This window comes from Limulus polyphemus, unplaced genomic scaffold, assembly GCF_000517525.1.
Source record: "Limulus polyphemus unplaced genomic scaffold, Limulus_polyphemus-2.1.2 Scaffold8788, whole genome shotgun sequence".
Taxonomy (NCBI): domain Eukaryota; kingdom Metazoa; phylum Arthropoda; class Merostomata; order Xiphosura; family Limulidae; genus Limulus; species Limulus polyphemus.
Window position 1 is genome coordinate 10,506 of NW_013674398.1, and position 15,155 is coordinate 25,660.

The 15,155-nt window shown below is 33.6% G+C and overlaps 1 protein-coding gene across 1 annotated transcript in view; it reads right to left on the reverse strand.

The window, feature by feature from the left end:
- LOC106475550 (actin-related protein 2/3 complex subunit 3-like) overlaps positions 1-13,279 on the reverse strand; it is a 15,537-nt gene extending 2,258 nt beyond the window's left edge. Inside the window, 7 exon segments of the mRNA XM_013936228.2 lie at positions 661-755; positions 5,263-5,389; positions 5,876-5,944; positions 6,622-6,647; positions 6,650-6,697; positions 8,939-9,035; positions 13,168-13,279. Coding sequence (XP_013791682.2) covers positions 661-755; positions 5,263-5,389; positions 5,876-5,944; positions 6,622-6,647; positions 6,650-6,697; positions 8,939-9,035; positions 13,168-13,173 — 468 coding nt within the window. The 5' untranslated portion in view covers positions 13,174-13,279.
- Positions 13,280-15,155: the final 1,876 nt, after the last annotated feature.

Here is a 15,155-nt window from a genome sequence, read left to right on the forward strand (position 1 = left end):
GACAGAAACGGCAGCTTCAGGGTTAAAAAAAGATAGAAAGATAGGAAACAGTCCACAATCTGACAGAAACGGCAGCTTCAGGGTTAAAAAAAGATAGAAAGATAGGAAACAGTGCACAATTTGACAGAAACAGCAGCAGCTTTAGAAGAAAACAAACAAATGATAAAAAATTTACCTTGAGAGAAGCAGGAGATTTAGGAGGGTAAAAACAAATAGAAAGAAAGATGGGAGAGTTGACAATTTTAGATAAGCTGCAGTTTCAGGAAGAAAAAAACAGAAAGAAAGATGGGAAATAGTCCACAACTGCAGAAGTAGCAGCTTAAGGAAAAAAAGAAAATAATTAGAAAGAAAATAAGGAAAGTCCACAACTTTATAAAAGAGAAATATTGTAAGTTTTTACACAACATAAACATCAGTCCAACTAAAAATCACCTAATGTGGACTTTACACAAATAATCATTGACTAAAACTACTAAAGTAGTATTTTCTTTATTTCAGAATAAATTAGTCAATATCAAAATGAACCATAAGTTCATTATCTGAAATATTTTTTTTTATTGTAAAAACACAAAAAAATATTTATTTCTGCATTAAATTCAAATGTCCTTAACTTATAAAAAGGATAACCGAGTAACAAAAAAAAAATACCCCAAAATTTACCTTTGTGGGTTTTCCATTTTCTGACGAAAATACCTTATCACATAATCGAAGTCCACATTCCTGACGTAGTTGTAGTATATATTGACGCATTGTATCTACAAATTTGAAATTTACAACATGATTTAGTTACGTTTTATATACACAGTATTACTTCTTAATCAAAATATCTAGTATTGTATCAATAAAACAAAATATTCACTTGTGTAACATTTAAGTTCTTTCACATCTTAATATTGAAAAACTTATTTCATTGGTAGCAACTGGGTATTGCATGGTGTTTCCATAACAATACCGAACTTTTCTGTACTCTTTTTCAGTAACAAAATTATTTACATTTTGTTGTATTGCGAAAACAGTGTGTCTACAAAAAATACGTTAACATCACTGGTCCATTGTTGAAGTTTTCAGATTGATCTGCTACTGTTTCTCTCATGAGATTTTGCCTTCAAAAGCTGGAGATTAACCAAACACACACACACAAACTTCTTTCCTACATAGGAATTTTAGAACTATAAATGAATGTACTCAGTGTTTGAAGTAAAGTAAAAGAAAAACATTGGATGGTTTATAAAATTTTTGAAGCTGAGTACAATATTTCTTGTTTTAAGTGTGTATTATTTATTTATCATCATACAAGTAACTAAAATATAAAAATTAGAAACTTATTAGTTTGGATTAAGTAAGATAATGAAAAAATAATAATAAAAATTCTTTACGAGGCATCCTCATGAGCATCTTTTGCATTATGTACTTTTATATAATAATGTGAGTTGCATGTTCACCGAGTGATTTACAACTTGTGTGGTGGGATAATTAGTTAGACATGGTTCAAAGGGTTGGTTTGATTGTCTGGTGTTTTTTTGGCACAAAGCAACTAGGCTATTTGCACCAAACAACCAGTAAAAAAAAACAGTGAAAGTAAAATTGTTGTAAAATGTAAAAATATATTGAATTAAAACTAAAATACATCCAAAATTCAGACAAAAGATTTAAATACAATTAAAAAGGTCAACTGTTCTTAAAAAATTAAAACTACAATCAAGTTGGACAGTGTCACCATCTCCAATGACACTGTCCAACATCGGGGTTAAACCCGTAGAAAAGATATGTCTAAAATGGTGCCACTGCTCACGGTCATAATGACGGCACGATAGTAAAATATGGGCTATTTTGACTTGAGTGTCACAAAGGCTATACATTGGTGGGTCAATACCAGATAAAAGAAAACAATGAGTTAAAAAACTGTGACCTTATGGAAGCAAGACAGCCAAAAAGCACCAGAAGGTTTGACCTGGAAAAGCTTGTTATGACATTGCTCACCCCAAGTCGACTGCCAACTGGTACCAAGTCACACCTTGAATACAGGACCATAGTCCATGTATGGGACAGGCATGGCTATGACAGTGCCAGAGCAGATGGACATAGCTGCGGTGTCAGCGAGCTTGTTCCCATGAATACCAACGTGGCCAGGTATCCAGAAAAACTGGATGGAAATAAAAGACAGAGAAAAATGAGCCAGTCGTTGTTGAGTATTGACGAGAACTAACATTAAGCAATTCCAGGGTCAGTATAGAGCTAAGAGAATCAATGTAAATACTACAATTGCTGTACTGCATAGCTTCTGCATGATTCAGGCCAAGAAAAATGGCATACAACTCAGCAGTGAACACGGAAATTGTAGAAGGATCCTGCAAGCAACTACCAAGTTACAGCAAATCATGGCCGAGCCTACAGAGTCACCCGATTTCGGACCATCTGTGTAAATGTGAATAGAAGGATGGTTCGAAAGATGTTCAGCAAAGAGAAGATGATACTTCCAATCGGGAGTATCCGCCTTCCTCAGATGACTCAAGGAAAGGTCATAGTTGGGGATAGTAATAAGCCATGGTGGAATGGGCTGATAATTGATGACAGCAAAGTCATCCAATGCCAGACCCAATTCAGCCAGTTGTGGCTGGATACGAAGGCCAAATGGAGGAATTGCAGACAGTTTGTTCTGAAAGAGTACGGCCCACCGAGGAAGAAAGACACAATTCCAGGGATGCTGTAGTAAGGATCGAAGCTTGGTAACATACTGTAGAGAAAGTTGCAAATGACGGAGGTGCAGACGTGGGACCCAGTATGCAAACTCTGGACTGGAGAAGTGCAGAAAACTTCCATGCAGAGCCGAAGCCCCAGATGGTGTACAGGGTCCAACATCTTCAGAGGGCCTGGCAGAACCATAGACCTATAGTACAGTTTGGATCAAATCAGGGTTTGATAGATATTGACCACAGAGCATCGATCCGCTCCCTAAGAGGTGGAAGAGAGGACACGGAAGATGTTCAGTGCCCTCATACACTTGAAACATAGCTTCTTGATGTGTGTAATGAAAGTAAGCTTATGGTCAAAGATAAACCCCAAGAACTTTGTCTCAGGAACCATGGGAAGAACAACATCTCCAAGACAGAGCTCTGAATTAAGGTGTAGAGCCCATTAATCGCAAAAATGCATGCAAACGGCTTTGGAAAAAGTAAATATAAAACCATTTGCTGTGGTCCACTTCAACAAGCGATTGAGGGCAGTCTGAAGCTGCCGCTCAATAAACCTCATGTTCAACTACCGACATGAGATGTGGAAGTCGTTGAAATAAAGCCTGTTTGCAATAGTAGGAGAAAGTTGCATAGAGATAAAACATTAATCTTGATACTAAAAAGTATGACACATAAGACACAATCCTAAGGGACTCTAAGTTCCTGTGGAAATGAATGGGAAAGAGTCAAACCTACACGGACTTGGAATCTCCTGTCCAGTAAAAAGTTCTGGGTAAAAATGGGTAAACAAACACGCAACCCATATGAATGGAGGTCCCGCAAAATGCCATACCTCCACGTACTGTCGTAAGCGTTCTCAAGGTCAAAGAACATGGAAACAAGATGTTCGCTCTTGAAAAAGGCATCCCTGATCAATGTATCAAGTCGAATCAGATGGTCCATGGTGGGTTGGCGAGAGGAGGTTGTTTGATTCGAGGAACTAAACAAGATGAGCATTAACCATCCTCTCCAAGTTCTTATAGAGACAGCTAGTCAAAGCAATTGGATGATAATTAGAAGGAATCTAAGGATCCTTCCTAGGTTTAGAGAAAGGGAGGACAATAGCCTGGCACCAAGCATCAGGAAAACATTCTCCTGCCAAATCCTGTTAAAAACAACCAGAAAAATGGCAAGAGAAGCAGGAGAGAGATGGTGCAGCATCTTATACTGAACTTCATCACGTCTAACCGATGTATTGTCACACCGACAAAGAGCAAGTTTGAGTTTCACCAGTGTAAAGGGGCAATTATAGTCATAGAGAAGATCAGCCCAAAAGGAAAGAGGCATTTGCTCTGCCCGAGACTTGATGGCCAAGAAAGTGGGGGATGCACGAAAAAAGCATTCACCGAGAGTATTGGCGATGCCCTGTACATCAGCAACTTCCTGGCCATTGGAGAGCAAGATTGAAAGGTGATGGGAGGCATAACACCCATTGACCTTCTGAATATTGTCCCATATCACATTGGAACTGGTGGTAGAAGAGATGCTAGTTGTAAACTTAATCCAAGATTCCTTTTAGCTTTGACATCTGACCTGTCGAGCATGGGCACGGGCACACTGGAAAGCAATATGGTTTGAAAGAGTGGGATACTTGCGAAAGGTATCCCAGGCCCGTTTTTTTTTAGCCTTCCGTACCTCCTGGCAGGCAAAACTCCACCATGGATGAAGATATCATGGAAAACATGTCAAGGTCTTAGGAATAGAGTGAGCAGCTGTCTGGACTATACAGTCAGTCACGGCTACCATGCAGTCCTCGATTGATAACAGGATCAAGTTTTGAGAGAGTAGTGAAAGAGGGCCAGTTCGCTTGGTCCAACTTCCATCGTGACACTCAGGTGTTGGGTGGCATCGACCACGGCCAATCTCCCTCAAAACGATAGGAAAATTATCACTACTCTGCGGGTCACTGTCAACCCTCCAGAAAAAGCGGGAAAAAGGTGAAGGGGAGCAGATTGACATATCAATGGCAGTAAAATAGTGACTAGGTGCATGAAATTATGTATAAGAGCCAGTAATGAAGAGAAAGAGGTCGTGATCCGAGAGCATACACTCTACAAAACGACCCCTCCTATCAACATCAGCACTACTCCAGAAGGAATTGTGTCCATTAAAGTCTCCCAGGAGTAAAAATGGAGATGGCAACTGTTCAACAAGAGCATCAAGGTCTGATTGATCATAAGTCTCTCCAGGAGACAGGTAGAGAGAAAAAACAGTGACGGTTTCAGACCCTCCTGAAAAGAAGTGCGATAGTATCCCGTCCCACTTCAAGCACTAGATATACTTAATATCAAGACAACTTAACAAAAATTCATGTTACGAACACAGATTTTTTTCTTTCATTCATAGAAACATTACATATTACATTTTGATCTCATTATACTCTACACATCAAAGTGAACCAAGGTGGAAGTTCATTTAACTTAAGGTTGAAATAAACATTATGTAAAATGTCACACTGGCTTCACGTGTTAATGTAAAAAATGTGCTTTTAAGCCTGTAAAGAAAACACAAACTCCTAATTAGCTGTTACCTGCTTCTTGTGGTGAAGATGGTTTAGCATACACGGCATTTAATGGAAACCCTGGTTCTCCGGGAATGTCGAACTTGGAGATGGCAAGACTGTACATTTCTTGTAGACCTTGATTCTTATTAGAACACTATTAAGATAACAATCTTATTCAATATATTACCAAAACTGAAAGTTATTGATGACATTACTATTTAATCTTTAACCAAACTCTTAAAGTCGATGATTTATAACAATGAACTATAAGAAATTCTACCTTCTATAAAATTCTAACAATATTAAGGAAAATCAGAACTTTGGGTTCTTACCTTGCAGAAGATGTACCTATTAAAAAAAAACAATAAAACACTTCCAAATTTTATAATTATGGCAGAATAACTATTCAAGTTGTTAGGAGATCAACAAACAACTTAAACGTAATGCAGCTAATTAACAAATTTAATATACATATAGTCAGTAAATGAACATGAAATCAAAAAACTTATTTTAATCCAAGGGTCAGCAAGCCTATCTTCTGGAACTTCTTTAGGCAGTCCATTACATACAGGGTTAACTAGGTCAATACACTGTACAGAAAAACAAAAAGTGATTTTAACGCAAAGGTCAGCAAACCCACCTTCTGCAGCTTCTTCAGGCAATCTGTTACATATAGGGTTAAATAGATCAACACTCTGTCTGCTTCATTCTGAAAAGGTTACAATAGAATCTTTTACCATGATGTAACACTAAATATATAAGTCAAAGCCTTAAAACTTATTACATACAATATAGGGGAAACAAAATACATTACAGAAAAATAAACTTAATTGTAATATTTTTTATGTCCATTCACATGGAAGAATAGTGATTGGAAACACGGTTTTTATTTCTTTAATACAACTAAAACTCAAAACCATTAAAATTATCAAAAACTAAAATTGCATACACTTTAATTCAGAATAGGATTCACATAAGAACATTTGTAAATATAATAACGTATGCAAATAAAAGTGTAGAAATAGATGAGAAAAAAAAGTTAGTTACCAGACAGTTTGTACTAATGACTACTTTTTCATTACTCCATAAAAATAAATTTCCAGAATTCTTCAAATAAAGCCAGTTGCTTACAAGAATAATCTTACACTTAAAGTTTCTTTTATAGAAAAATAAAAACCTTTAATAACTTCAAATTTCTACTGAACCTCCATTTTCTTATATTTTAATTGAATTAAATAATAAACCAGATATTTTATTTTCAAGCACAAATGTGAAATCTAATGGAAATTATATCCGAGATCTTTGCAAGCTGAATGTAGTTTCAATGATAAGGAAAAGTGTAAAAATAAAGAAACTTTTCATAAAACAAACTACACACTAACTTACCTTAATTTCATAAGTTCGAAAAAAACATTGGCCTTAAAGAAGTATAAAACCTCATCAATGATGTCCATATCACCACCTATTGGTGAAAAAATAAAATAAAAAAAGTTACTCTCAACTTCCTTATACAAGTTTTTTTGTGCTTAAGTACAAAAAAATGTCAAAATTTGGTTTACAACATGAATAAATGATGAATAAAAGCTCTAATACACTGTACATGTAAAAACTGTTCCAAGTTAGAAATTAGCTCTTCATTTCAAAATGTATCGAACACACATTTCTAACACATTAGGAACTAATATCTGTGCCCGCTACTAAGTATCTCAACATCTTCTCATGAATGAATATCGTATCAAGTGTGTAACAAGTAGTGATAAAAGATAAAAACCATAAAATAACCAAGCAATCACGTCTGAACCAAATTCATTCATCATACACTAAATACACATATATTGTTTAGTGTTGATTCACAAATCTTGGCCATACCATGGCTATGTATATTCATACATTTTTTTTCATATAAATGTATACATGTATCAGAATCTAGTTTCAAAGAAGGAACTCACTTTGCATCATAATGAAATAAACATAACAGTGTGGCTACTACCAAGACATTAACAACTGTTTTCCTGCGTTCATTTAAATGCAAGGTTCTTTTAAATGTTCATCAAACAATGTTTTTCGATCTCTATTAGTTTCAGTAATGTATATAAATATTTACGATTTTTACAGTTATTTAATACATAGATCCATATTCATAGTCTTCGTTATTGTAAGGTTTATTTAGTAAATGCTTTACTTTTAGTCTTGGTGTGTGAATTTTATTTAAATACCTATGTTGTGTTGTTTTTGTGAATTTATTCCAAATTCTCATAAGCTGTTTTCCTCCATTGGATTATTCCTATTACTTGGCTATTTTATATTTATTTCTCTTTATAATTTTGTACGTTCTTGGAGAGTGTTATTTTTTTGTCATATCTCTTTTAGTGATGTACCAATCACTTTTATAGAAAAAAATATTTAAACTTTTTAATCAAGTTGAAATGCAATTTTTTTTGTCTTCTATTTATTTCGGTAAACAAACGCAGAAACCAATACTGTACAAGTCTTTAATGCCCCTGTTGTTTCATGTTGTGTCCTGGTTGCCAGGTGATATACATTTTGTTGTGTCTGTAAAGACATGTTATACTTAAATTCTGGAAGTTTATAGTTGTTCCTTTCACCTCTTCAGTTGTGAATTTTATATTCGATAGATGGCGCTATGTGTTCAAAGTAGTAGTTTTGTTCATTTTGGTTACAGAAACTACATAATACATCATCAACTTATCTCTACCAAGTGCATGGTGAAGGTAGGAGGCTGTTTGTATTGTTTTTGTTTCTATAATAGTAATGAATAAGTTTGCTAGTGTAGGTAATAAACGGCTTCCCATGCTAAGTTAAATTTTTGGGGTGCAAACTTGTCTAAAAAGAGTTCAAAACAGTTGATTACTGCAAAATCAAAAAAGATTTTTAACGCTGTTGAATTAAGATCTGTTGTATGATTTTGATTTAGTTTTTCTATCACTTTGTTAATGGCATCAGAGGTCATTATCTTTGGAAACATTAAAATTACATTTAAGCTACATGGCTGGTGTTCTGTGCTTGTTTTTTTTTGTTGTTGTTGTATTTTAATGACTTCATAGGAATCTATCTCTCTCTCTCTGCTGTTTCCAATTACTTGATGAAGTCTGACAACAGCCAAGAAATGTTTGCCTCGGTTACAGTTGAATGATGTATAAGTGATTGGTCTGATGCTTACTGTTTTGTGTGTATTTTTAAACTGTCGTACGTTTTTGATGTTCTAGGATCCATGATTTTGAGTGCTATTATAACTTCTTTAGGGTTTTCACTATTTTGTGTATTTCCGAATTAAAATTATTCAGTTTATTTCAGCTTTTTTTGGGGATTATTACAAAATTTTCTTTTATTATAACAAATATATGTGTTCTATTTTGCTGTATCTATGGTTACAGTTTTATTGCCTTTATCTGCTTTGGTTATTAAGACATATTTAAGCTTTTTTTTAATTATTTCAGTGCAAAATTTTCATGTTTTTTTGTTAGGTTGTTTTTAAGTTTTTTGTTTTGAAAGAATATCGCTTGTTTCTTTTTCAGATTCTTCTAAAAATGATTTTCAAGATTAAGTGAGTTTGGGGGGAAATGCTTAAATAGATCTTTAGGTAAAGTGAGGATACTAGAACACCAAATATTTAGGGCAGTTAAAAACCTATAGACCAAAATCTTCACATTTTATCTAAGCTGGAATATGTTAAGTCACTTACTTTCTTTGGGAGCTGGTCCACGACACTGTGTTTTGAGGGGCAATAATGCCATATTTCCAACAAGTTGAGGAGGATTGGTGAACTGAGAATGATAAGCCTGAAATAACGAAATAAATGTTTGCTCTCAACATATATAATTCATTTAATTATTAACTTTTTTTAAAGTCACGACAAAATAAAATATTTTTGTTAAGTAATAAGTAAGATAAATTTAAAATGGATAATTCTCTTTATATTATAGTTAAGGTTACCATCTCCATTATCATTCTAAGACTTATGAGGATTGGTGTTACAATCCCATCGACTGGTGGGATTAGACTTTCACTTTTATAAAAAAAAAAAAGCCCAAAGTGTTAAGCATGTTGTACTGGCAATGAGCTACGAATCACAAACTCTCAAATTCACAGTCTGAGCATGGTGATCACTACATCATGCCTGGCTGTAAATAAAAAAAACTGTTTCAATAAATAAAATTTAAAGAAATAAAAAGAAGCTGTACAAAAAATCAGCAGGTTAGTAAAAGATGCAGGAATGAAGACAAAATTTCACATGCAAGTCTTAACCCTTTCAAGTCAGAGATGAATCTATTTGAGAATGCTAAAACTGCATTTATAAATCATCTTCTACTCGTAGCTGACCAATCAGGTAACTGGGGCACAAGAATCTGGAAATAGAATAGCTTTTTATAAAAAAGTAGGACAGCCACCCCATCCCATGAAACAGTATAGTTTCAATGAACAAACCCCACTGAAAAAAAGTAGCAATGAAATATATATATATTAATTCAACCAGAACATAGAGATTTTTGTTAATTTTATAGATATAGAGTATATACTAAACAACAGTGAGATTTGGTATTTACACATCAAAATTAAGTCACTGCATCTTGCCTTGATCCCACAAATATTCATAAATCATTTTCTTAAACTCCTGAAAATTAGTCTCTGCCACTCTAGATGACAATTTATTCTACAGATTTAACATCCCATTGGAAAAATAAAACTGTTTCTACTGGTTTGACAAACTGATATCCAAAGACCAATCATAAATAGTAAACTGTCTTACAAAGCATGAGACAGTTGGCAACAGACATGTTACATGAAGATCCCTGAAACCACTCCGTGATGGTATCAATGAGGCATGTCAAAATAATGATGCACTACCCTACAATAACCTTTCCTCTTGAACTGTCCTGGGCTGATCCACAAAGTCTGTGTTAGTCAAATAAATAAAATGAACAGTTTAATGAGTTACAAATCTAATACTAGAAAGATTAATAAAAATGTTGGTAAGACTGGTCACTTTTAAAGAACCTTTCCTCAGACAATGCTCATCCAAAGGTAGAATAGATACAAACAGAAATGGAGTAATAGAGGTAAGTATTGCCATAACTATAAGATCAATGAAAGAAAACTGAAAACTACTAAAGTGAGCAGATTAAACCAAACGGCTGATGGAACATGAATTCTGTGTAAATAAGAGGATATTAATGTATAAGAATCCAAAGGATGATAATATGCTGGGACTGATTGGTTGCACTTTCTCTTTACAAGCCACCACTAACAGTGAAATGCAGATGTTAAAGCTATTTCATTAAAATAATAGGTAAATATATTTTAATGAAAAGAATCCTAAAGTATAAATAGTATCAATCAAAGTTAACAGAATGAGAATTTAAATGCTATACAACATCAAACTGTGTATAATAACAATTGATGTGGATAAAAAAAAACAAAAAAAACACACACACAAGCCCCAAAGGATAACAGAAAGGTAGAACAATACAAAAAATTACTATTATTATTATTTTACCTTTCTGTCCAAGAACTTGAATTTTTACTGTCAAATTTACATAAAAAAACTTTTAAATGGTATAGCTTGATTAAAAAAAACCAAATTAGAGATAAATATATTAGATATGACAGTTGTATGAAATTGTACAACAAATCTATTAACACAGAATGATTAGTCCTACCCACAGATAGCATAATACATTGTTTGTTATGAATGTTCAGATGGTACAAAGTAACCATTGTAAAGTTTAACACTTTGGATAAAAGAAAATTTAAGGTAAAACATGTTCAAAAAATGAAACTTTGATATTAAAGCACAGAATGCCTAAGCTTAGACTACAATAATATTAGAGTTATAAAACCCTTAATATATTATTCATTGGTTCCTGTAACGTTTTGATAAACTCATTAATTCATGGTCCTGACAATAAAGGTACAATTAAATTAGATGTACTTTACTTCCGCAAGGTAGTAATACTATAGAATACTGAATACAAGGTAGAATACAGAAAGTGTTCTGTTTCAACAGTAAATAAAACCAAAATTAAGAATAACAAATATTATTATTTCTTACTTTTGAAGTTCATATGTCATGCTGTGTTGTAGCCTACAGAGTGAATAATACTTCTCGTGATACATGGCATGACAGTATAAATTGCAATGTTAAACACCCCTAATGTGACATCATTTTATTGTCTACTGATTTACTGACAGACAACACACTACTGTATAGTGGTGTGAGTGGTTAAAACAGGTGACCACGTTAGATGGCCTTTGGCCCCTTTTGGGTAAATATGCCACATCCAATACAAGCAAAATACTTTACAGTTATTTAACTTTAAGATATTAATAATAACTAAATGTGAAGAAATGTCTCAATTTTTGTTTTTTCACAAAAGGGTTATTTTTACAGTAATAAAATATAATGTACAGATACTTTTTGTACTTTATATAAATCTTAACATCACACATGAAGAACAAGAATCATTTGGTCCTTCAAGACTATCCCTTCTCACCCACTCCTATGTAAAAATTAAACCCACCATTTATTTTTCACAAAATCATCGATTATACTCTTAAACTCCTGAAAAGCATTAGCCTATACAACTACTGAAGGCATGTCATTTCTGAAGCTAACCACCAGAAAATAAAACTGTCTAACTGGAACCAAGCCTGCTTCTTCTACATTTTAAACTTGTGCTATCTCATTATAGAATTCATCACAAAGAAATTATGAGCTTTTATCCTATCAGTCTCTCAGATAATCTTGTAAAATTCAATAAAAACATCTCTTACCCTTCTTTTCTTGAAAGAAAATAAGTTGAGAAATCTTAATCTAAACCCATGAGAGAACCCTTTCATCCATGGAATCATCTTAATAAACCTCCTCTGAACCCTTTCCAATAAGTCAATATTCTTCCTTAGATAAGGAACCAAAAACCATACACAATATTTCAAGAGATATCTAACTATTTGTATATAGAGAGAATAATTACATCTTTTGACTAGTGATCAATATGTCTGTAAATAACATAATCTAACCTATTGACAACAAGTGATGATTTGGTCCCTAAAGGTTGTCCATGTATTACCACCCTTGGAAAAGGTAAAATCTTAATTTTCATGAAATCATCAATTCTCTCTCTTTTTAAACTCTGTTAGACATGCTGGCCTCCACTACTGTTGATGGCAACTCATTTCATAAGTCAATCACCCTGTTAGAAATATAAAATTCTCGTAATTGGAGACCAACCTGTCTTTTTTCAAATCTTAAACTTGTGCCCTCTCATTCTATTAACTTCAAAATATAGTGCAAAGAAATCAAGACCTCAATCCTATTGAGCAACTGGATAACCCTGTAAACTTCGAAAAAATCACCTCATGCCATTCTTTTCTCAAGAGAAAACAAAATTGAGAGATCTCATTGAGTCATTCTTAAACTATCCCTTCCATCCCTTGAATCGTCTTAGTAGCCTTCCAGTTCAATACTGGCAATACATCAACGTCCTTTCTTAGATGAGACCAAAACTTTATAACTATAAGTATTCCAAGTAAAGCCTAACTAGCAATCTCTAATACTACAGAGATAATTTACTGACTTCATTTAAAACATCTCGCATAACTTTCCCATATTAAATTTTCTAACGAAATTAATTTGTTTTACTATTTTACATTAAAATAATCTTTGTTTAAGAAATAAAAAACGTAAATTAATGCCTTTATAATCCACAAACTTCTTCTAAATAACGCAAGCTATAGAGAAACTAAAAAATATAGGTGATGAACCCAAGTAAGCGAAGCCGTAATTAAGCACTATTCCTTTGACATTGTGGTAATTCAATGAAATTAAAAAAATATATAACTGAAACAAAACAAACCCCAATAAAACAAGAAATGTGTTTATATAAATAAGGTAAAAACTCTTTAAATACTCACTGGCATCTTTAAAACTAAAAGGTTGACAAATACTAATCGTAACGAATATTCATTGACTGTATCACTGCTTAACTTCCAAGATATTATTTCCTTCCCTGACCCCTCCCCTCTAGAAACGCCACCTTTTATTAAAAGAAAGAATATAAAATAATTGCATATATATATATATATATATTAATAACCAAGTCAATGTAGCAGAAGTAAAAACACTGACTGCTAAAACAGATTTCACAGTGTCTAATAAATTGTTAACTATTCATGATAAGTACATTTAACAGAAAAACAAAAGGATGGCTTGTTATGAATTTCGCGCAAAGCTACACGAGGGCTATTTGAGCTAGCCGTCCCTAATTTAGTTGTGAAATACTAGAGGGAAGGCAGCTAGTCATCACCACCCACCGCCAATTCTTGGGCTATTCATTTACCAACGAAAAGTGGGATTGACCGCGACATCATAACGCTCCCGCGGCTGAAAGAGCGAGCATGTTTGATGGGATGGGAATTCGAACCCGCGACCCACAGATTGCGAGTCGAGCGCCCTAACCACCTGGCCATGCCAGGCTCAACAAAAGGATGGCTGCAAGTTACAAACTAGGGTGGCTTACTGGAAGTATTAGGATGAAAAGCATTACAAATTTAAAAGGTTTAAATTCATTACTATGATGAAATATTTTAGGGTTATAGAAAATCAAGAGAGTTGGTTTAAAATGACATTAGAATATTGAAAGAGACGTAAGATAAAAGATAAGTTAAAAATTTCAAAACAAACAATAAGTATTTCTTTAACTACACATTAAAGGTAAAAATAAAGTTAAAATGGAAACGAGGCCTCAAAGGTATGCTAAAGGAAGGGTTATTCAAAAGATTATGGGATGATTGAGTTGCTAAAATTCTTCTTCTTTTTAGTTTTTAAAGATAGGAATAGTATTGTTACGTCTCTAGTCGTTCGTTAATTTATCGGTATAAATTCTTCCCGAGAAATTTCAGCAATACAAATCCTTTCTTAAATAAAACTAGTTTATTCTTTCTCAATACAACTTTGCAATACACTTAATTTCCACAGTCACTTTAACTTAACACACGCTATAATTCACAACGATTCACGCACTTTACTTACGGTCACTACCACTCACTTGACTCAATTATCTGTCTCTATATCTCTCTTCAATCTGCTATTCTTCTCTCCTCTTTATTTGCCGGGCTTATACATTAAAATAGAGGGCGCCTGGAAAAGACTAGAGTTGCCAAGAAAAGTCATGATCCTTCTAGAAACTCATGACGTATTACTTGCGTCACGTGACTTTCGCTGTCGTAACAGTATTTTATGACTTGAGAAATTACTAGAAGTGTGTATATGGGCATGTTATGCGTTTTTTACCTTCTTATTCGATAAAAGTTTCAAATTTTCAGTGTATTTCTAGTTATATTCTTAATATAGAAGTCAGTGAATGGGACCACTAAGTTTATCTCGCCTTAGTTATGCACATCACTGGCAAGAGTCACCAAGGGCATCATATATGTTCTCCATTAGTGGAGATTGATGTACCATGAAAATAGCTTTCTATAAAAATATTAATGATGGGGCAAGTACTACATCCCCATCCCCACCCCATAGTATACCATAATCTCACATTTCATAAGTAACTGAAATAAATAAATATTGCGAAATCAAGCTTGACCAACAAAGAGGCAGAAAAGCGCAGTCGAAGCAATCAAACATCAGTAAATTCCTTTGTGAGCCAGTCAAAATTAAAATAATTCATGAAATTAATTCATAGAATAAAAATTAGTTAGATTAACAACTTCTAATATATATAGAAAATCCAGCGCGTTTTGGTAATACTACGTTCCAACAATGGCTTCTATGTCATGTTGCAACAAAAGTATAACCCAATATTGTTGTTAGTCAATTTACTGAAAGTATAAAATGAAATGTGTAGACAACAAAACTGGAAAAATATCTGTTCATTTCTTAACTTAGATTGATT